Source organism: Hipposideros armiger, unplaced genomic scaffold (genome assembly GCF_001890085.2).
Source record: "Hipposideros armiger isolate ML-2016 unplaced genomic scaffold, ASM189008v1 scaffold_46, whole genome shotgun sequence".
In the NCBI taxonomy this organism is placed as follows: Eukaryota; Metazoa; Chordata; class Mammalia; order Chiroptera; family Hipposideridae; genus Hipposideros; species Hipposideros armiger.
Window position 1 is genome coordinate 405,639 of NW_017731396.1, and position 23,719 is coordinate 429,357.

Below are 23,719 nucleotides of genomic sequence, written 5' to 3' on the forward strand. Positions count from 1 at the left end.
CACCCTGACCCCAGTGTGTCACGTCAGGGCCTAGACATGGTGTCCTTGGTCCTCAGACGCTTGACCCACCTTTGTTCACCCCCTTACTCCTTGGGAGTCTGTCTGCCCTACTAGTCATTGAGAGGCAGGTGACTAGGGACATGTGCCTCTCGCTGGCTGGTGCCCAGTATGCAATCAAACAGCATTTGATTAAATAAGCAAAGTAAACAGAACAAATTCATGGATGCCTCTCCAGAGGCAATACGCGCCAAAGCTGGAAGCTCAAAAAACTCCGGCTCATTCCTGGACGAAGGACCGAGAGCTGGCCCTGTCGGGAAACGCAGTGTGCTGGTCAGGCCCCGAGCTCCGGAGGGTCACGTCTGGGAGGAGAAGCCCAGGGTCCCAGACACAGCCCACCCGAGGGAACCCCGGGCTGCACAGACCCCACGGCCGTCCCAGGCCCGCCTTCCTCAGGAGTCTCCTTGCCCTCCCGGACACAAGGAGCAAATGGGCCTCCTTTCTCTCCCCACATCCATCTCTTCTTGCAAAAGGAAAGAACAGAACAGGAAATGCCTTCGCCAGTGTGCTCCCTGGGTAGACGAGAGGAAACAGCGGGTACGTCTTCACCCCTCCACCCGCCCAGCAGTTTCCGGGCAGGGCCCAGCGCCCAGGCCCTGCTGCTGCTAGCCTTACGTTGCAGAGGGAGTGCGTCCGGTGTCGAGGGGAGTTGATGTCACTTGGTGTGGATGACCGGTCGCCTTCTGCAGCAGATGCGTCGGAGATGACAGAGGGCTGCCGGGAGTGGCACGGGCTCACCCTGACTGCTGGAAAGCAGGGACAGCTGGTCAGCGAGGGATGGAGAATGTCCTCGCCTCTGCTTGCAGGTGGCTCCACCCGATGCCCCCGTTACACAGATGAGAACACTGGGATGTCGAGAAGACACTTGCCCAGCTCCCCGCCCCTCTATCCCACAGTCCCACCCGTCACCAGAGGGCAGCTGCCAGGAAGAATCTTCTATAGCCTGTTGATCCAATTTGGCTCCCTCCTAACCAGGGTGAAGGACAGGAAGAGACAGGAGTTTCTGGGGACCTCAGTGACCATCCTCACAATGCTCCCACCACCTGGATGTTCCCTAAACCTGGTGCCATCCTAACTGCTGGCTTCCCAAGTGAGAAGCTTAGAGGCCCCACACCTCACACCCAATCATCAGTGCTTCTAGACACAACCGCACATGCGTCCACTTCTGTCCAAACCCACTGCCACCACCGTCTCTTGCCTGGAAGACCATGGCAGCCCCCCAGCGGGCCTCCCTGCCTCTACTCCTCACAGTGCTGTGAGAGCCAGGCATCTGGTCACCCTCAGGGTCAAAAACGCACTCTCTTCCCCCTGGCCTCCGACGCCCGGAAGGAATACAGCCCTGCCCACCCCATCAGCTTTGGCTTGGATCAGTGTCCCACATGTGCCGTCTCCCTCCTGTCTCAGCCTTGTCCTGCTGCGCACTGGCTCATTCTCATCATTGAGGTCTCAGCCTGTCCCCAAATTATCAGCTCTCCTCACTGTCTTTTTCCATCAAAGCACCTGTTTTCTGTTGAATTTCTCTCCCTGTGCTAATTACAATCTGGACTCATTCTGTGTGTCAGCTTAGTTATGTGTGTGTTGTCTGTCTTCGCGCCTCCAATGTCAGCTCCACAAGGGCAGGCACCGTGGGTGTCTTATTCATGTTGAACCCCATGGCACACAGTAGGTGCTCAATCAATAGTTGTTGAATGAAAGGCTCAGCTTGGAAGCCACAGCCAGAAGCCCGCCCAAGTTCCCCAGCACATTGCTCTCCTGTCTGCAGGCACTGGAACTGGATGGAGGATGCACTTTGTTTGACAACACTGACTGAGGGCCTACTATGTGCAGGCAGCATGTGAACAATAGGCTATATTACTGAGAAAGACAGTCGTTGCCGTTCATGGCCATATGGTCTCGGGGAGGGGAGGGGCTTTGGTCAGAACTTGGGTTCCCAGCTAGGTGATGGCAGGACTTTGGGGCTCCAAAGGCCAGCTGCCTGTACCCAACCTGCACCTGTCACAGACAGGTAGCCACTCACAGGAGGGACAGAGAATGGAGCCGGGTGGGCTGCAGACGTGCAGACCTGGGGCTTGTACAGTGGCCAGTGGGTACAGATGCTGCCCGGAGGCTGGGCCTTTCCTCCCCGCAGAGCCTGGAGCCAACACCTGTGACATTTATTTCTGGCTCCCACACATCCTGCGATTGCATGGGGCTGTCAATCAAGGAACGTGGCCTTCTCCCCGGCCAAAGGATGCCCATGTGATCCAGACTGGAGAATCAGTGTACCCATTCCCTAGCCACAGTGATTGGTCCAGGGGTGGGCATGTGACTCTGGATGGCCAATAGAGTCCTTCTTTAGAATTTGCTACGAACACAGAGAAAGAGAGCGTTTCTCCTCAAGTCTTTTGAGCTGTAAGGGCCTTACAAAAAAAAAAAAAAAGTCTGGAATTGCTGGGGACTGTTTGCTGCCTCATGGAAAGAAACAAATTCAAGATGAGGCCAGTTGAAGGCAAGCAGAGCTGAGAGCCGAAGAGAGAGACCCAGGAATTGTCTGAAACTCAGGATCCAGCTCTGCCTGAGGTGCATCTTTCAGACTTTTCGGTTCCACAAGCCCATGGCCTCTGCCCCACACCCCTCTAAGCAGCTATAGTGCAAATAAAGAGGCTGCCTTCCCCACTGGGTCAGATGGCCTCCTAAGAAGCCCCCGCAGCTGTGGCTGGGCCAGGCTGGGGCAGGACTCACCTTGCCGGTCTGCAGGGTGTGGGGGGTGCGAGTGGTAGAGAGTCTGCTGGCTCTGCCGGATGGCTGCGGTCAGCGGGAGGTCCGCCTGCACCACCCACTCCTGGTTACCATTGAGCACAGTCTCGCCGGGCATGGCGAGTGAATGCCGCTTGGGGACATCCTTGGTCAGCGTAGCTAAGGACTGCTTGGCCTGGAGAGAGAGCCAGGAGACAGGAAGGGGATGACATGATCAAGGGGACCTCTTGGCCTGCTGCTCAGCCATCACCTACCATCATGAGAAACCCATGAACTGACAGACCTCTGTACCAGGGTGTCTCGGGCTCTGGGTCGTGTGCCAATCAGTAAGTCAAGCCCAGCACTGCAAGCCTCATCTGAGGGCTCACTTTGGGGTTACCCCTGAATTCCTGACAATATAAGCAAATCCAGGAATATGGAGAGAAAGGGGGCCAAGCACATAACTTAGCACTCTTTCTTTTGGGTTCTCCAAGGACTAGCTAGGATTCCCCAGAAAGTGTAAGAAAACGGTGTTTTGGCTTCTATCACTGTAATTCCTCCCCCAAATTTAACCTGTGATCTCCCGTTCAGAGTGCTATGCAGTGCAGGCTGGGGACAGGGCAAATCCTCAACCTGGCTCTCAGGATCACACGAGGAGAAGGCATGGGACATGAGGACGCCCAGGGACCAATGTGGGGCTGTTACGGCAGGTGGGACAGTCAGACAGCGATTCCTTTCTATCCGGCATCTGAGATCTCTCTTAGCTTTGGGTTATCTCCCCCCAGGATATGTGGAATTTCATTAGAAGCAATTTCAAATTATTTTGGAGAGAAAAAGAGCACATATTACGAATGGATTAATGCATATTCTTTTCATCATGCTCAACTTCTACTCCCCAACTGGCTCCCCAGCCTCATGCCAAGGCAGAGGGGGCATATATGGGGGGGGGCCGAGTGTCTCGCGCTGAGATCTCCGGTGAATCCGACGCCCCAGGGGGTCGCTACAGGTGGAAGAGCCACTGTGAGCGCTGGCTTTGCCCCTAATATGAACACAGATAGAAAGAAAAACCTCATCTCATCCCCCCCAGCTCAAGAACTTTCCATACCTTGCCCAAGGCCCCTGGCAGAGCAGTGGTTCTTGAGAAAGAGATTTTAGTCAATGAACGGACAGTCCTTTGGCCGAAAGCCTGATGCATCCTCGTCACAACTAGCTGTGCTGTTTTAATTAAGTCACTGCCTTCTCTGAGCCTCAGCTTCTCTATCTGTACAATGAAAAGCCCGGACAAAGCGATCTTTAGGGTTCTCTCCAGCTCAGATACCCCAGGAGTCTGTGAAATCACTCTTTTTCTACCGTCAGACCCCATGACATATATATATATATATATAAACCTACTATATGGAAGGCAGAAGGCGGTCAAGTTGAGGGTGTCAGCTCCACCCTCAAGCCAGTTACTAATCTGCCCCCTGGCTTAGAAAACCTTCATGTGCTCAGTGCAACAGCCCTGGGTTTCAAGTAGGGAATGTGGAATTATCTATACTTGACAGAGGCGAAACCAGGAGCTCAGAGAGGTCAAGTGGCTTCTCAGAGGGTGCACAGCAGGCACAACATCCAAGCTGGGCTCCAAGCCTGGGTGTCTGGCTGTGAGCCCCTTGTGGGTTCCACAGCGCCCATGCTCCTCTGGGACAAGAAAACAACCAGCATAAGTGATGCAGACTCCGAATCCACAAGACAGAATGCGGTGCGTCTGGTCACCTGGCTTGGGGCTGGGCACATCCAGGGAAGCACTCGGTAAAGACCTGCAGAACAGATGGAAGCAGGCCTCTGCTGTGTCGGGGCCGACGGCCCGGAAAATGAGCTCTGTTAACTCACTACAAGAACAACGCGGCAATCCCTCTGCTGAAGGAAGCGGCGAGGCTGCGTGTGCCTGAGTGCTGCCATGTGCTTGCAGCAGCCCCAGCACCATGAAGACCCGCGTTTCCTGCACCACCGCACCCCACTCGGGGCCACGTCTGCTTTTCCCTCCAGATGTACGTGCATCCTGGCCCTGCATCCTGGCACCGCTCCCCTTGGGCAGCTGTCCCCATTCCCTTGCTTCTTCCTCCCAATCCATCTTGGCTACCCAGAAGGAGGACTTGGGAGAGAAATGAGCACCCAAATGGGTCTGCCGTCATGTGGTAATTAAGCCTCTGCTCTGCCCTCTTGGAAACACTCCCGGCCACCTACATGGGAAGCACAGGAAAGTCCGAGCCGCCCCTGAAACAAGCCGCCCTTTACGGCAGCACAGGAAGAGGTCTGGATGGGGCCACTCCCCTGTCTCCACCAGGCTTTCTTCTCCCAGGTGGCGCCTCACCTCTGTTAGGGCCTGGGAGTGGCACCTTCTAACTCGGCAGGCAGCTTGACATCATTGCTACCTGACAACTGCGAGGTCCCCTGCGGTTAGTTCTGCAGGATGGAGTGGTTTATCTGTGAGTTCCAAAGCACAGGAACCTCTCCCAAACCGCACACTCAAAACTTTAAACCTCTGAAAGTTACAATGGAGACGTGCACTGCAGACAAGGCATGTGAAGTCTTGATTTAAAGCCTGCACGCACGCTGGCTGCTGCATTGGGTCATCTCCCCATGGCAATTCACACAGTGTTTCTGACTAATCTCTTCCACTAAATGCAATTTAATGTGGGGAGCGCCCCTAAAGCTCTGACATCTGACACACGCCTCTCTGTGCCTCCACCCCCCTCCTGAGGGCTCTGAACCCAGAGCATTGAGCTCCTGGGAAATGGTGAGTTGCTGAAACACCTCTCCAGGTGACAAAAGTCAGACAGAACTAGGTTCATACTACGCTTTTACTATTTAAATGCTGTGTGACCTTGAGGAAGTTACTCCACCACTCTGAGCTTGAGGGTCTTTACTGATAAAATGGGGAGACTAAGAGAGATCATTTCTATGTCAGCAGCGCCCCCCTGGAGTTGTGCAATGAGGTGCCCCAGCACAGTGCTTCCAAGCCTGGGCTCTGAAGTCAGGCTGCCTGGGTTTGATCCCGGCTCTCCCACTTCCTGACTGGGGGATCCTAAGAGAGGACCCTCACCTTTCCGTGCCTTCATGCCCTCATCTGTCTGATGGGAATAACATAGTTGCGATGGAGAGCGCTTGCCCCATGGTAAAAATACTCAATAAATGTAAACGACTGTTATTGTGAAACAGTTTCTACTTCCTAAGTAAGAGTTAGACGTGGAATAATTCATGTGGAGGCCCAGGATACTGTCTGGCCTATTGTCATGTTCAACAAGTAGAAGCGAAGGTGACTGTTAGGATTATTTATGTCTTCCCAAGATCAGGCGATAAGATCCAGGAAGCGGAAGAGGGGAGCAGCGCCCTGCCCTCGCCCACCCTCTGGGTCAGGCTAATGAAGGCCCCTGGCTGCCTGGAGGGTCTGCCGACCTGCAGGTCAGGACATGCCTCCGTGTGAGACAGCGAGCCTGGCCCTGAGGGATGCGGTGACTGCTTCTAACCGGAATCCTCCACCTGCTTTTCAAGGATTCCTGTCTGTCTAGGGAACGTCTCTCCTGGCCAAAGGCTGGGAGGATCCAGAGACAGGAACCTTCCGAAATAACAAGGAGGCTCATGCTCCCATGAACTCCAGCTGCTCAGACTCTGCATTTGAACCAAACAGGTATCATGCCGGCTACAAGTTGACTCAACTACCCCCTTCCAGTGTTTTGACAGATATCTCAGGTTTGCTGGTGGCAGCGGGTCTGGCACAGAGGCGGCAGCATGAAGTGATGAGGCAAAAAGTGGCTGCACGCCGTCTCCAGCAACAGTGGGCTCTGGAGGTGGAGGGGACACATCGGGCTCGGGCAGGCCCTGAGCTCACGTGAGGTGGCCGAGGGCCTGAGATCAGGCCCAGCGCTGGGAGCCGGTTGTGGGCAAGGACCCACGACAGCAGTGGCCCAGGGCTGGGAGGCGGTGCTTGTGTGGCCGGTTTCCTGAGAGAGGCAAGAGCGGCGCCAACCCAGAGCACGGCCAACAGAAAAGGAACCGAGACTTGGGCCATCCCCGTTGTCCCCCTGCTGGTCCATCCTGCCTCTCACTTCTCCCTCTCTGAGCCTGACTCTCGCCTGGGCCTGAGGTGGTTGTCTTTTTACAGATGAGGAAACTGAGGCCCAGGCAGGTTAAAAGTGACTTGTTCAAAGGACACATAATAACTGACTAGTGGAACGGATACGAGAACCCATGTCCCTTACGTCCTGGTGGCCTGAGGACAGGATGGGCCAAAGTCTAGGACATCGGTAACCGACAGCTGACATCACTGAGCGTCCACAGCACACTCGCTCCGATTCACCATCAGCTCGCCGCACCAGCACCCCGGGAGGGTCCTGTCGTCCTGATTGTGCACATGTGGGAACCGGGGCTCAGAAAGGTCAAATCCCTGGTCAAAGATCACGAAGCCGGAAAGTGGCAGGACCCAAGCTGGGACCGTGCTGGAAATGAACAGCCAGGGCGCAGACAGACGCCGAGACGACAGGATCCGTGTTTGATTCTTGAGAAACACTCTACTTACAAGGAGGGGTGGTTTTCAAGGGCGAACTCCCCCCAGAGAACACTGGGAAATGTCTGAGACTTTGGTTTTCACCCCTGGGAGGGGCTACTGGCATCTGTGGGTGGAGGCAGGGACGCTGCTACACATCCTACAGGGCACAGCACGGCCCCCTCGACAGACTTATCTGGCCCCAAATGATAGTGCCGAGGGTGAAAAGCCCCGTTTACAGGGTACATAGTAAATGTACAAACCGTTTCCTGTTTTTGGGGCGCAGTGTTGACAGAAAAGTAGGTCAGTGTGAAGCAGGCTTCTGGGGGCAGCGCTTAGCTCTGGGAAGCCTGTGAGGTGTGTGTGGGGGGAGGGGTTGGCTGGCAGTACTGTTTCCCGCTGGCCCGCTCTGTATGACTATGGGGAAGGCCTGTGGGATGAGCAATGGCTGGTCAGGGGAGGTGGCCCCTCAGGCCAGCACCTGGACGTCCTTTCTAAGGCCTGAAAAGCGAAGCCACCATATCACGGAGCTCAGGGACCACCCGATTCCCAGCTCTGGGCGAGCCTGCCGAACCCAATTCCTGTTTCCGCATGTGTAAAACAGGCACAACAAGAACATACACCCGGTTGGAGTGACTGCTAATGGTATGGGCTTCTTTTTAGGGTGATGAATTTGTTCTGGAACTAGACAGGGGTGATGGTTGCACAACTCGGTGAAGACACTAAAAACCACTGAATTGTACATCTTAAAGGCATTAATTTATGGTATGTGAATTATATCTCAATTAAACATATTAAAAATATATACGTACACCCCACAGGGAGAGCCCATGGAGCTCCTGTGGCTACAGTGGTGAAATCGCTCCGAATGGCGATGCCTGGTTTGGTCAGGTGTCAGGAAATGTCCCCTCCCCACCGGGGACCACTGAGCAGGCCACTCTGTGTGGAATCCTGGCTTCGCCACCTTTCTCACGTCCCTGGCTTTGACCCTCCACCTTCCCACTGTACCTGTGAGCTCCTGACTTCCTCCAAGGTACACTGTGCACTTCAACTGGCCAGAGCTGCTGATGTTGCTGCAGCCCAAGGACAGAAAGCACGTATGCAGCAAGGTGCCCACCCTCTGGTCTCGCCCTGGCCAGCAGTGAGGGTGGGGAGCTGGACAACACCTCCTGGAGCAGGTGGCCCTGGAGGCTTCCAGGTGGTGAACAAGGTGGGGACCTTCACCAGTCAGGTGGATGCCCAACAACACTGGGGCTGTCATGGCTCTTAAGAAAGCCCCTATCCTTTGCCTCTGGGCCTTTTTTTTTTTTTTCACAGCAAATCCACCACCCTGAGCTGCAAACATTCACCCTAACTTTTCACACTTAGCGGAGGGGTCTGATGCCTGCCAGAAGGAAGAGGCAAGAACCTGAGTTTCGTTGGCCAGAACGGAAGCAGGCTGAGGAATCCGGGCATGGGGAGAATGGAAGCAGAGGCGATCTGGCTCCCAATCCTGGAAGACCCTGGAATTCCCTTGGATGCTTGAGGCCACTGCTCCAAGGCAAAGAAGGCACCTCAGTCTGTCCACAGGGCTCTGGGAAGGCCCAGAATAGGGGCCTTGCCTCACCCTGCATCCCCTTTCCATGTCTGCAACTTGAGAAAGTGTCCCGTCTGGGCTGCAGGTGGCAGCCGGGCCGCCAGCACCGCTGATCCCACCTGGTGGGAAGCCCCCAGCCTCCACCCCAAGGGGGACCCGGCAGCTACTTCCAGTTCTTACCACTAGGGGTCAGCACTGGACTAGGAGACTCAGGAGGGGCCCGGGAATCCTGACTTGCAGCCCTGGGGCAGCCAACACTCCTGAAGGAAGTGAGCAGAAAACCTTCCTCTTGTCAATCATCACTCACCATGTACAGGCACCGTGCTAAGCACTTCCCTCGCATTATTTCATTGAAATCCTCAAAAAAGTGCTGTGGAGCCCACTCCACTGGGATATATGCAATTACTCAGTTTAGCCTTGACGAAACTGAGGCCCAGAGAGGTAGAGGCTCCTGCCCACGGTCACCGCTAGACAGTGATGGGGGTGGGTCTGAGCCCAGAAACCGCGGCCGTCAGCGCTCTGCAGGAGAACGCTGAGCTGTGGAGGCCTTCCTGCCCCTCAGCAGTTAGTTCCCTGCACACTCTCCTCCCAGCCGCTAACACTGAGCCCCTGGCAGTTTCAAAGGCCCTTTAAGTCCCGAGCTCCCTCTAGCTTCCCAGCCGCCTTGTGGGACAGGCTGGGTGGGATAAAGACCCTCACTCCCACCCCAGTGACAGATAAAGGGCACTGAAGCCCAGAGAAGTTCAGGGAGCGGCCCGAGGTCATACAGGTGCAGACAGAACAGCACTCCAGACCCAGACACGCCACACCTGGGCTCTCTGTCACCACACGCGGTCTGTGCACCTCTGTGGAAACCAGAGCATCTGGAAATAGTTTGAAGGTTTGTTTTGGATTAGAAAAAAAGTAAATATTTTTTCCTTGACGACCCATGTAAGACATTTTCACAATTAGATGAAAATAGGGGGTGGGGGGGAAAAGAAATAAAAGTCACTTACAATCCTAGTCCCCAGAGATAACCACTGTTATTAGTTTTGGGTTGTTTTTTTTCTCCCAAATATTTTCCTAAACAAATATGTATATTTTAAACAAAAATGGGCTTTTTTTTTTCCAGTCTCCCAGCCTATCACGTCCAGCGGATGCCCTGGGTGGGTGAAGGCGGGGTGGGGCGGGGTCTCACCATGGCCAGCTCCGCCTCCAGCTCCTTCATCCGGTTGTCCTTGAGGTCCAGCTGGGAGCGCAAGGCCGTGGCGTGGTCCGTGGCCTCCTTGGCTTGGCGCCGGAGCTCCCACTTCTCGCGTTCCAGAAGGTCCTTCTCCTTCGCCAGAGCCTTGACAGCATCCTCGCTCTCCTGCAGGGGGAGAGCGCCAGGGGCGTTACCACCAGGCTCCTCGTGGCCCAGGGACACCCAGAGGGGTCTAGACCCCCGGACCAGAGGAAGATGCCGGGAGGCCTTACGACATGTGTCTCGCTCGGGCTCTGGAGTGAGAAAGCTCTGGGCTCGAATCCCAGCGGTGCCACAAACTAGCTGGGAGACTGGAACAGAGACAGACTGTTAGTAGATGCTCAGTAAATCTTTTTCAATGAATAAATGAGCAAATGCATGTCATGGGTAAGTTGTTTTACCTCATCGAGTCTCGGTTCCTCTGTATTTAAAATGGAGAGTGGTCCCTACTATTTGTTTCAAAGAACGGTTATACAGATTGATTTCACGTGAGGGAAAAACTTAGCGTCTGACCAAAGTTAGGGTTATTAGTGGGTTTGGTTGTTAGGTAACATGGATGTCACAGGAAAACAGGGACGGGGAAGGAGACACCTGCAGCCCAATCGCCTTGGCTGCCACAGGGTCCTGGCACCACCCACAAGGTCATAGCCGATGATGAAACAGGCTGAAGCCTGAGGCTAGCTGTTGTGTCTGAAGGCAGCACAGGCCCCTGCCAGCACCCCCGGCCCCTGCTCCCGGCCAGTCCCCCTTCATGAGCTGTTTCCTCCATGACGCCGAGGGACGGGCCCAGGGTTCCAGCTGCGCTGTTCTGGAGCAAAGCCAGCAGGCAAGGAACAGGCAGCTGCATCGGGGCCTGGCCTCTGTGGGAGGAGCCACGTTTCAGAACAGCAGGCGTCCTTCCCGAGGGGAAGGGTCCCAGCAGCGGGCCCTGGCCACCCTCCCAGCCACGGCCTTCCCATTCACCGAAGCAAGAGCCAAACTCTAGGTCTCCGTGTGGGACAGAGGTGGCCACTCTGTGTCCTCTAGCAACCCTGTCGCTGAAAGCCTGACCTCCCGACGGCCAGGGACTAGGAGGCGGAAGACACCTGGCCCTTTCTCTGTGGCTGTCGCAGAGCTGTCGCTCGGGCTTAGGTTCCAGGGAGCGGGAGTCTGGGCCGAATCCCGGCTTTGCAAGGACGAGCTGCAATGGCGATCGTGCCTCAGTTTCCTCATCTGTAATGTGGGGGTAATAGCACATACACGTCAGGGTGTTATTGTGAGGACTGAATGAGATAATCCGTGTCAGGAGCTCATCATGGTGTTGGGTATACAGCAGGCGCTCACCCACTTCACTCGGGTCCCTTCTCAAATGTCTTCTCCCAGCGGCCTTCCCTGACCATCTTCCCATCCAAGAGAGAGGCCCTGGGCTCTCTCCAACCTGTTTTTTGTATTGGTACCTGATATTGGTCATTTAGCCAATATTCACGGATACCATTAGCAGGCACACACCAGACAAGCAGGGCTTACACTGAAGCGCCCTACTGCACGATCGATGACAGCAGGGACGTGCCACGTCCGTCCGTCGGCACACACCCAGGCCCCAGAACAGCAGCCTGGTAAATAGCAGCTAATACGGTATGTCCTGCTGAATAAATGAACGTGTATATCGCAGCTGCCATGACTCACAGCAAAGTCCATCATATAGCGGCTTTGGCAGCTTGGCTGAGGGGAGGACATGCTTTCTATGTCACCAGCCCCCGGCTTCTCAGTGTAGTCTGGAGGAGGTGGTGTGGGGGACAGTTCCTTCTAGGACGTGTGGCTGGCACCCACACTCTGGGGTCAGGATGCCTGGGTGTGAGTCCCAGGTGAGTCCACAGCAAGCTGCAGGACACCGGCCAAGTTATTTAACTCCCATAAGCCTTGACCACTTCGTTTGTGAGGCGCCCGCCGCTCCAGGTGATGGATGGTCAGGAAGAACTGGCGATGCGAGATACGAAGTGACAGATGGCGCTGTTACAAAGTCACAGGCCAAATTCAGGCTCTGGAAGCAAGACTCAGGGCAGGGAGCCATTCATTCCGCCTCTGGTTACTTCTCCTCATTTCTCTTTGGAGCTGGGTTCAGGGGGATCAGGGCCACAGGTGACAGGCATGGCCCCGGGCTCACACCATGGACCTGCTCAGCTCTTTCCAGCAGCCACCTGGATGGGGAGCTCCTTCCGCAGGGGCTGAGCCCTGACCTGGGCATCTGCCCCCAGCACCCAGCAGCAAGCCTAGACGAGGGAAGGGCCTAGGAAATGAAGTGTGTGGATCGGAACCATGAGATAGGGATCATTCCTTAGAACTGGCTGGTGTATAGGAGGCTGCTTACAAAACATCCCTGAATTAGGAGAAATGTCCCCCTAGGACCCTCAGGATTGTTTTTGTCACTACGTCTCTTTGCAGTCATTGGCTGCTGCACTGGTCATGAGCAGACCGCAGGTTCTAGGCTTGCAAGAGGCCGGTAGGGACTTTCAGCCTTGGTGAAGGCTCTGACACCACCTCCCATGACCACATGCCTGGGCAGGAGGAGAGCAGACTCTGTAGCAACAGTCACGAATGCTCTGTCCACAGGTCGAGTGTTGCTGAGGGTTTTAGGTACATTATGATGTTTAAGCCTCACAACCAGCTGTGAGGTAGGATAACTCCCCCCGCCACACAGACAGTGTGGTGGAGGTCTCAGTCCTTGCTGGTAACAGAGGCAGGAAAGGAACTGAAAGGAGGCTCGCCTGGGGGATTGGAACCTGCTGGGGGACAGAGGTGGCTGGAATCACGAGGGTAGGATTTAGCCCAACTGTGTGGGGCCTTGGGTGCCAAGCTGGGAGGTGAGGTCCCTTTGCCCTGCCAGCACGTGGGGCTCGCCTGGACAGATGTGAGGGGGTGCAGCAAGGAAGGGACTGCAGGGGGACACAGGCCTGGCAGGATGAAGGTGGCCTGTTGTGACAGTGGCCTCACCCCTGTGTCCAGCCCTCAGCCGCTTGCCTAGCCGCCTGGTTTGCTGTGAGAACTTCCTCAGCTGAATTTACGGAGAGTCCCCAAATCTCCCTCCAAACTGCACCCTTATGACAGGGACGTGCATTTGGCACAGCTTTCTGGGATGTTGTAATTCTGGGAACTTGCCGGGCAGCCCCAACCCCTCATTTCTTAGCAGCCTGTGCTGACCACCCCCCCACCTCGTGCCCTGTAGCTCAGAGAACTGGGGTCCTGTTAGCTGCTTCAGATGAGGCACGCACCTGAATCCTGTTCATGGGGACATTATCTCGCACATAAAATGCAAGTCAATTCTTTTTTTAAACTATTGATAGTTGTAAGATCTTGGAAGAGGCTGACTAAAACCAGGACTTGTGGCTTTAGCTTCTCCAAACTAGCTCTAAATATGTGGTCTTGGATCAGTCTCTGGACCTCTCAGAGAGCCTCAGTCCTCCCATGTGCAAAAGGAGTTAGACCCAACAATATTAAAGATCCTTACAATGTTGCTATTCAATGATCGCTACAGTGTTGCTATTCCATTGATACGCTGGAGGTACAGGAGTGACTCTCTTCACATTACAACAAGGTTTTAACATTGTAATTTAAAAAATATTCCTCTTTTCCAAATTCCACTTTTCTGAATGAATCTGAAGGACATTGTGAAGGCAGTGACACGACGCTCTGCTGTGGTCACTGACGGCTGCCCATGGCTGCCGCAGCTACAAGCCTTCAATTATTCAGCAGCTTCACTCCCACCCCACATGACTGGCTGGACTTAGGGGATGCCTCCAGTTACCTGTAACTTTCAAATAAATGGCATAGTGCTAGGGAAGGGGGCTCTCTGTGCTAATTTTATTTCCAAGTAAGAGCACGATTATAAAAACAAATGCAATGCCCCATCAAAAGACACACAGAAGTATTTTCTGTTAAACCCCAGGTTGGCCACAGTGCCACTGAAATGCCCAGCACGCCACCCCAGCTCATGGGGATGCCATGACCTCTTCTCTGTGGTCTGCTTGGGCTCCCCTCTGAAGAGCAAAAAGCAGAAGTAACTCATTTGTTCATCTAACAGCGCGTGGGAGGCCAGCACAAGACAGCGGTCACGCGATGGGGCTCTGGGGCGGGACCTCCTGGGTTTGCATCCTGCTGCTCCGTTTTCATCTCTGTGACCCTGCGCCAGTGACTTTAGGCACCAGTTTTTGACTCTCTAAAAGGGATAATAGGGACAATCATGCCTCACAGGTCCCTCCAGCTAGGGGAGGAGAAAGGACAGAGGTGGACTGAGAGGCAGGTAGTGCTATACAGTCACGCGTCACTTAACGATGGGGTACGTTCTGAGAACTGTGTCGTTAGGCGATTTCGTCATTGTGCGAACACTGCGGAGCGCACTTACATAAACCTAGGTGGTCGAGCCTACTGCACACCCAGGCTGGATGGTCTAGCCCAGGGGTCAGCAAACTTTTGAGACGGAAGAGCCAATCCTGTCCCTCACAACAATTTAAAAATTATTTGAGAGCCATAAGTATATTTTTACAAATAAGAAAGATTTAAAAATCCTTTAAAAATTTTATAAATGAAACTATGATAGTTTTATTTTCATTTTCAATTTTACTTCAGAGCCACATGTACGTCCCCAAAGAGTGCGTGTGACTCGTGAGCCGCAGTTTGCCAACCCCTGGTCTAGCCTACTGCTCCTAGGCTGCAAACCTGGGCAGCACGTCACTGTACTGAATACCGCAGGCAACTGTAACACAGCGGTAAGTAGCTGTGTATCTAAACATGTCTAAGCATAGAAAAGGCACAGTAAAATATGGTATAAAAGGTAGAAAATGGGACACCTGTGTAAGGCACTCAGGATGAACGGAGCCTGCAGGACTGGATGTGCTCTGGGGGAGTCGGTGAGTGAGTGGGGAGCGACTGTGGCGGCCGAGGACATCCCTGTCCACTGCTGGATACTTTATAAACACTGCACGCTTAGGCTGCACTAGATTTATTTTAAAAAGTGCTTTCCTTCTTTAGTAATAAATTAACCTTCGCCTACAGTAACTTTTGAACTTTGTAAACTTTTCAATTTTTTAAAACTTTTGGCTCTTTTGTAATAACACTTAGCTTAAAACATGAACACACTGTACAGCGGCACAAAGATATTTCTTCTTTATATCCTTATCCTATGAGCTTTTATCTATATTTAAGATTTAATTTAATTTTTTTTTTTTTTTACTTTTTAAACTTTTTAGTTAAAAACTACCACACAAACCCACAGATTAGCCAAGGCCTCCGCAGGGTCAGGGCCGTCAATATCACTGTCGTGTCCCACTGGAGGGTCTTCAGGGGCAATAACACGCACAGAACTGTCATCCCCCATGATGGCAGTGTCTTCTCCTGGAAGACCTCCTGAAGGACCTGCCTGAGCCTCTTAAAGAGGGCTCACTCTTTTTCAGAAATGCTTCCTTGGAGGTTTGCTTGGTTTCTTTCCATTTTTCATCATAGGTTTGCTTGTAAGCAGATAATGCACCACGAACACTCCTCTATTAATGAAAACCTTTTGGTATGGGGTCCGTGTTTTCATACCTTTTAAGGACTTTGTTGAGGTCTGCAAAAGCTTCTGCTAAACCTTCACTGTGAATTTTCTTGGGGATTCTTCCTTTTCTTCTCTTGCAGTCTCCTTGCCTCTTGCCTCTTCTTCCACTACTTATTCCAGTTCCAACACCTCCTCCTTAGTCAATTCCTTAGGAACCCCCTCTAGGAGCTCCCCAATGTCATTCCCACGCACTTCCCCAGGTTCAAGTTGTTTGCCATCTAAGCCATAGTCCGGGTGGCTTCTGCGACCTCCTCATCCTTGGCAAATCCTTTGAAGTCATGGGCCATGTCACTAGGCGATAAGGATTGTGCAGCTTATAATCTTATGTCTGGGACCCCTGTCCTATATGCGGTCTGTCGTTGACTGAAACGTCGTTATGTGGCACATGTCTGTCGTCTGAATGTTTGGGTCCAGCTAAAATTCACATGTTGGACTCGGAACACCCAAAGTGATGGCGTTAGGAGGTGGGACCTCTGGGAGGTGACTAGGTCACGCAGGTGGAGCCCTCATGATGGGATCAGCGCCCTGATGAAAGAGGCCCGGAGAGCTCCCTTGCACCCTCCGCTGTGTGAGAACCCAGTGAGGAGTCAGGGACCTGGAGAGGACCAAGCAAACAGGCAGTGGCGGGTTCCCTTTCCTCCTCTGCTTCCACAGATTTTCTACTTTTTGCCACACCCTGTCGGCAAGTGATGGGCCGGGGAGGCTGACTCCGAAGGGGCCCAGCTCACCTGCCGGGAAGGACGCCCAGTCAGAGGGTGTGGGTCTGGCCTAGGGAGCTCTCCCCGTGCTGTGTCCATCATGGAGGGGAAGAGATCTGTGCCGGGGAGGCGGGAGGCAGGCTCACTGGTGACAACCAGGGTGGGCTGTCGGGAGGAAGCTTTTACATTCAAATCCTGTCTCTGACATTCTGGCTTCTCAATTCACAGGCCACACACACACACATGCACTCAGGTGACTGGCCTGCTACTACCTGCTGTTCAAAGAACTTATCAAACCTTCCATGGCCAACAAAGCTGAATGAACCGAACCTCCTCCCCCATGTTCTCCCCAGCGTACACGCGGTCCTTGGTCACACAGTGCTTGTCACAGGGCGTCCTGTACTTGAAGAGCAGTTTTCCCCAGTTTTTCTGCCCTGCACGCTAGAAGCTTACAGCTCTCTCCCTGCAGATTCAGCAGCTCACTGAGGCCTGCCTGGCTGGGGGGATGGACTCTTTTTTTCTTTTAAGTTTTGGTGTCCACTTTGGCATGTCCACACCACATACACCAGGCAGATACTTGCTGAACCAAATTCCTCAGTCATCTGACCATAAACTCGTCCTCGTCCCACAGAGCCCAACGCATATGTCACCTCCTCTGTGAAGCTTTCCAAGACCCTCTCCCTGCAAGCAGAATTTCCTGCTTTCCCCCCCGGTGCTCCCCAGCTCTCTCTTCACTTGTGTATTATGGCGTTGTTATTAAGATGCACAGCGAACACTTACTGAGTGCTTATTATGCACTAGGCGCCATGCTCAGAGCTCTGCATTCATCATCTCATATAGTCCTCATCACAGCTCTGCACCATGACCCCTGTTTGGCAGATGAGGAAACTGAAGCTCTGAGAAGCTGAGATGTCCAAGGACACACACACACACCACACACACACACACACACACACACACACACACACACACAGGGAGGCAGGATTGAACCCAGCCCAGCCGGAATCCATAGTCCACACTGTTACCGACTGGGCTATCCTGTCCAGGCTTGTTTGTCTAGACACGTTGCAGGCCCTCCCAAATGAGCACAAGGTGACATGGGCAGTGAGTCTGTATTCTGGGACTCCAGAGGCCAGACCCTGTGTGGGAGGGGGGCGGGAAGAGAGCCGATGTGGGTGGAGGGGCGGGGAGGAGTGCGGAGGGCGGGGCCCTGACCTTGCGGTGCTGCTCGTAGTTGCGGATGAAGTCGCGGAGCTGCTCCTCGCGGCTCTCCAGCGTGGCGTACAGCTGCTGCATCTGGCTCACCAGGTCCGTCTTCTCGCCCTTCAGGCGCTTTCGGTCGGCTTTCATGGCTGGGGACAGAAGAGCGAGTTAGTTCTTGAGATCCCAGCTGCCTGTCTCAGCCCCTATTTCTATTCCCTTTTGAACGCAGGAGGAAATAGGGTTCCGAAAGATGACATTTCTCTCCCAAGCTCCCATGTCACTCGGTGGCATTCCCAGGCTTCAAACCTAGGCCTGCCTGTCTCTGGAGTCCCTATTCTCACATCTCAGGTTTAATTGATCCAACCAGGGGAGCGAGGCCTTGGTAAAGCATCTATCCATGCCCTGAGCTGGCCAGGTCCCCAGGGGGAAGGAACTGGAGGCCTGGTGAGCCTGTGACCCCCATGGCCCAGGAAGCTGATTTCCTGCTGAAATGACTCCTCAGGGCTCATCTGAGCCCCCCAGAGCCACCCAGCCCAGCCCAACAGGTCATCATCTGCCTCATTTCCTCCATAGGGAAAAGCGTTTGATTAAAAACAGGCAGTGAGATCTGATACCAAAAGTATAAGCAACAGAAGGAAAAAAAAATAGAGAAATTGAACATTACAATGAAAACCTTTTGTGCCTCTAAGAATATCATGAAGAAAGTCAAAAGACAACCCAGGGAATGAGAGAAAATATTTGCAAAGCATATATCTGATAAGGGACTTCTATCTAGAACTATATAAAGAACTCTTACAGCTCAATAAAAAAGAGACAAATAACCCAATTTAAAAAATGGTCAAAGGATCTGGATAGACGCTTCTCCAGGAAAAGTCCAGCAAGTACACGAAAGGGTGCTTGACAAAACGAGTCATCAGGGAAATGCAAATCAAAACCGCAGTGAGATGTTATAGATACTTCTCACTCGCTACAATGGCTAAAATAAAAAAGATGACGATAACAAGTATTGGCATGGATGTGGAGAAACCGGAACCTTCGTACAGTGCTGGTGGGAGTGGAAAATGGTGCAGCAGCTGTGGAAAGCAGCCCGACAGTTCCAGTTTCTCAAGTGAGTTAAACAGGTTACCCTGTCTATGGTCCAGCAGTTCCACTCCTAGGCATGTACCCAAGAGAAGTAAAAAATGTATGTCCACAGAAACACTTGGAGACAAATGTTTACAGCAGCATTAAACACAGTAGCCAAAAAAATGAAATAACTACATGCACACCAACTGATGCATAAATAAAAAAAATGTAGGATAGCCATAGATTGGAATATTAGTTGACAATAAAAAGAAGTAATGATTCATGCTACAATATGGTTGAACCTGGAGAATATTATGCTAAGTGAAAGAAGCCAATCACAAAAGGCCACGTATTGTACGGCTCCATTTCTACGGCATTGTCCAGAGTAGGGGAATCTATGGAGATGGGAAGTAGATCATGGTTGTTTAGGGCTGGGGGGTGGGAGGAGGGGTGGGGGCTGGGGATATGGAGGTGGTAGCTAAAGGGCTTTCTTTTCAGGAAGTGATGAAAATGTTCTAATATTGATTGTGGTGATGGATGTACCAGTTACCAGTGAATTCTGTGAACATAATAAAAAAACCACTGAATTACACACTGTGAATGGGTAAACTGTATGATATGTGACTTATGCCTTGATCAAGCCGTTAAACACACACACACACACACACACTCACACTCACGGTGCCACATGTTCTAAGCAGCCTCTTGGCAAGGCAGTGGGGCTTTTGTTCCCTCCTGCCTCTCCCCAGAGCTCTGGCTCTGGTGATTGGAGTGAGTTGGACAGGCCCGGGCATGTGCAGAGCAGGCTCCAGCAGCAGGGTGGGCTCCGTGGCTTTTCCAGAGCCCCCAGAACTCCATCCCCTCCCCAGAGAGAACCCGGGAGAGAGGCTGTGGAGGTGGTGGGGAGCGGGGCAAGGCAACTCTCTTGGCTCTGGAAGCTTCCAGCCTGAAAAGGCACAGAGTGGGTAAGTCGTTTGCCCAAAGTCACACAGCCACCTCTGACGCGGAAGCCCACACACGACCCTACATTGTGCTATCTCTACAGTGAAGCCTCCCAAACCTGGAGGGTCCCAGAGGGCAGTGACATGGGACAGGTAATGGCTGTGCCACCCCATCTTGCCCTGGATGTCCAACCTCAATATGAAAAAGTCTGGCATAAGGACCCAGGACTCGGGCTCCGGGCTCGGTGCCCAACATAAGCTGCCATCTTTCTGGCCCTGCGGGATGCAGGTGGAGGGGGGCCCGTTCACCCTCCTGCCCTTTGCTCTCCCCTCCCCCCGCCCCGGTAGAACAGGGTGGAGGCACGTCAGCTGGGGCCATGTTGTCACGTGCAAGGAGCCATAAGGGGACCCATGCAGTGGGGTCCCTGGGTCTTGGGCGGCTCTTTAAACTCCAGCTTTGAGCTTCCTGGCTCCCACAGCTGGACTCATCCTCTTCGGGGCCAGCTTGGCGGAGCAGCAACTTAGGTCACCCTGCTGGAATTCCAGCCTGCTGGGCTGGAACCGCACAGGGCCGGGAGAGCAGAGCCCAGGGCGGAAGGACTCCTTCACTTCTCTCTCCAAGGTGGGGGTGGGAGGGGGAACAGGGGCCGAGCTGGGCTAGGTCTGCACCCTGCACCCTAACATCATGTGGCCATGTTACCAGCGAATGTCACTTTAAGAAAACCCAACATCTAAAGATGTAACCTGATTAGAAGAAATTTTACAGGATAGCTGGGGCCCAGCTGTCACTGAGAAATTGGAAATTTCCGCCTGGCCTCTCTCTTTTCATCCAGGCTGTGCTCCCTGTGACAGAGGTAGGCAGGTGGGTGTTCTTATCATCCCATTTTACAGAAAGGAAACTAAGGCCACAAAGATAGTAAACGGCAGAGCTGGCACCCGGCTCTCAGACTCAGGGAGGTTCCAAGTTGATGGGGTGTGAAAACAAGAGGGAAGTGCTCTCTGGGGGAGTGGCTCCTGCAGAGGCCACTGACCCAACCAAGGTGACCACTGGGTGACCACCCAACCAGGGGAACCTTGGTGGGGGGCCCTCCGCTCCAGTGGGGAGAAGCTGCTGCTGATCCGGTCTCAAGGACTCTCCTGGGGAGTCATGCATCTGCCCTTCAGCTGGTGGGGGCGAGGTCACGCCTCTGCCCTTTGGTTGGAAATTAACCCCTCTTTGGCTCTGATCTGCCTCCTTCTTCAGCTCCACCTGGATGAGAACCAAACTCCAGGCTTTGCTCTTAGCAACTGGAGCTCTGCAAGGAGATCCGTGGCCAGCAAGAGGCTGCAAGGTCTGTGTCGCCCTCCCCGCCTCAACACACACACACAGCATTGCTGAGCCTTTCTTCACTTTTGCCAAGTGGCCCTGGAAGGGGTGACGTTGCAGCCACTTGCTGGCCTCCACAAATCTTCTCGCTGGTCCATCCCTGAACCATCTCTGCACACGCTGGAGAAGCTGTGTGCCACTGTTCTGTCATCAGTAGAGGGCTGCACATGTGCACAAGTCTGTGCGTTGGCAGCCTCGGTGGAGGTGGTGGTGGGGGGCTTGGAGCTGAGAGGAAGGGCTGGACCTCTGCCTTCAGGTTAGCAGCTCCTCGCTAAGAAGAGAGCGAGAGCTCCCTGCAAAGTGTTCAGCTAAGCATCCCCTGTGTGCCAGGTTCCATGCTTACTGCTGTGAGGGGAGCAGGGATGGACAAGATACGGCCCTACCTTTTGAATGGTGGACGATCTGTTTGAGCGCACAACCCCACACGCACGTGGGTGATACTAACCTCCATCCACCCTCCTCCTTACCAAGAAAGACTCAATTTTGCTGGTGCCCAGTTATAACACTCAACTTCCCAAGCTCCCTTGCAGCTACAGTGGGCATGTGTCATAATTCTGGCTACAACGATGTCCACAGAAGTCTCTTGGGAAATCCGTTGTTTTTCTTTATAGAAAAAGGTCACAGTATGCTGGCAGTAACTCTTGCCTTTTTGTCCTTCTATTTTCTTCCTGCTGGGAACATGGATGTGACATCCTGAGGCACAACAGTCATCTTGCAAGCACGAGGATGAAGACACAAGCTGACAACGGGGAGCGGGAAGACAGACAGGAGGAGCCTAGACCACTGATGGCCCCACTCAGGCCAGAACGCCTTATACCAGGAGAAAAATCAACCCCACGGTTTGTGGAACTTGCTATTACGTGCAGCCTAATGTGTCCCAAACTGACGCATCAAGGTGGGCTGTGAGAAGTGCCGTCACCCCCGCCACAGAAGCCTCTATATTTCATGGCTCCTTCCCACGAGCTCTCCTTGGGGGTCCGTGCTCTGGCCCCTGCCAGGCCGAGGACCGAGACAACTCAAAAGCTGAATCTCTGGGAATGAATGCCAAGTGCATACCCCTTAAAAATGAAGATAAGGCGCCTTTGGAACCACGATGTGAACAAAAGACGCCGCTGCAGTTGACCAGCTTTCCAGAAGCCACACATGCACAACCCACTCAAGATATCTCACACGAAGGAGCGGGACCTGGGAACCTCTGGGGACTCCTGCACTGGCCCAGGTGGGCAAGTGGGTGTGTCCCTATCGAGCCTGAATGTGGCTGAGCAACCCTCAGAACAGGGGGCGAAGGGGAGTGATAGTGTCGCAATTGTTTAAGAAAACAAGGTAAGCAGGACAGATCCCCAAGAAACAATGTAAGCTAAGCTACATACACACAGCTATGAACATTACACAATGGAATGCTTTCTGCCTTCCTTCGTCATAGGCATGCTTTTATATCTCCTTCGCAACCCTGCTCTGACGTTCTCCAAACGTTCCTGACACAAGCTGAGGTCTGCGAGGCATGACCGTCCCTCTCTGTCTGGGCCTGAAGCTCCCCAGTGCCCTGTTCACCTCCCCAGCCATCGGCCCTGCCCAGGCGTGTCCCATTCCAGCAGCCAGGCCAGCAGAACCGCTGCCATGGTGACGGGTGATGCCAGGCCTGGGGGGCCCTGCAGAGTCACGGAAGGAGGCCAGCAGGCTCCAGGAATGTGGTAACTTCAGGGTGGGAGGGAGGGTGTGTGGGGACAGACTCCTTTTTCTAACTCAGAGGAGGCCGGATGCATGCATGCGATAGAGGGATGGCACTTGTCTCAAGCTTCTGAGGTGGGCCTTTCTGCAGCAGGCCCCTGACCCAGATGTGGGGCCGTGTGGAGCAGCGCCAGCCCGTTCAACTTCTGCAAATGGGGCTTCTGGCGGGTGGGGATCAGAGAGAGAAGACGGGTCTGTGTGGTGGCCCCTGGACTCCCTCCTCAGGCAGAGCCTCATCTCCAAGGCCCAGGTGAGGAGGCCACAGCAGACATGTGAAGAGTAGGACAGGTTCATTCTCAGCTTCTGAGCTGCCAGGGGCTGGGGCCTGGGGAGCAGGGATTTCGCAGCGGTGCCTCAGCACCGGGGGGTTCTCCTTACCTGAGGCAGTACATGCAGTGACAACCTTGCTGGGGCTGGTGGGGGGCAGGGCCAGGCTCTCAGCTTTCCCTTCTCTGCGCCTAGTCCCCCCCACCCCCACCCCCAGCCCATGAACAGGCTTCTGCCAGCTGTTCCTTTGGCTTCTGAGGTTCTAGGAGACGTCGCCTCCACCTATGTCCATGGCTGTGACCAACGCCACGTGACGAGGCAGGATGGGCATTGGTCTGGGGTCAGAGGATCTGGGTTCCGTCCCTGCTCTGAGACCCTGAGCAAGTCATTTATGTCCCCAGGCCTGAATTTCCTAGATAGTAAAATAATTCCCATGTGCCAAGCACTGCTCCGAGCCCTTTATGGGTTTTTGTCACTTAATTCTTATAACCACCTTACGAAGTCATTCCACGTTACAGAGGAGGAAATGGGCACCCAGGGAGGTTGAGGAACCTGGCCAAGTAGTGAGTGGCAGCACTCACCTGGCCCCAGCACCCACCCACCCTGCTGCCCCTCTGCTCTGCAGCCTCCAAAATCACCAACCCCCAACCAACGCGGCCCAGCCCAGTCGGGCTCAACCGCTCCTGGCACCTTGTGCTGGGGCTGGGGCTGCACCTGCCCTGTGGAGGAAGCTGAGGCTCAGAGGGGTAACTTACTCACCAAGACCCACATGGCTCGTGGTAGATCCTGGACT

At 53.8% G+C, this 23,719-nt stretch overlaps 1 protein-coding gene across 9 annotated transcripts in view; it reads right to left on the reverse strand.

The window, feature by feature from the left end:
- Window positions 1-23,719, reverse strand: part of KAZN (kazrin, periplakin interacting protein) — a 1,129,979-nt gene that overhangs the window by 56,076 nt on the left and 1,050,184 nt on the right. For 7 of the 9 annotated variants that reach the window (XM_019639765.1, XM_019639768.1, XM_019639767.1 and 4 more), the window contains 4 exons: window positions 17,572-17,708; window positions 10,048-10,218; window positions 2,779-2,968; window positions 673-803 (listed from right to left, as the gene is read on the reverse strand). In XM_019639765.1, coding sequence (XP_019495310.1) covers window positions 673-803; window positions 2,779-2,968; window positions 10,048-10,218; window positions 17,572-17,708 — 629 coding nt within the window. The remainder of the gene's footprint in view (window positions 1-672; window positions 804-2,778; window positions 2,969-10,047; window positions 10,219-17,571; window positions 17,709-23,719) is intronic. The other 2 variants (XM_019639766.1, XM_019639772.1) reach the window with 2 other exon arrangements.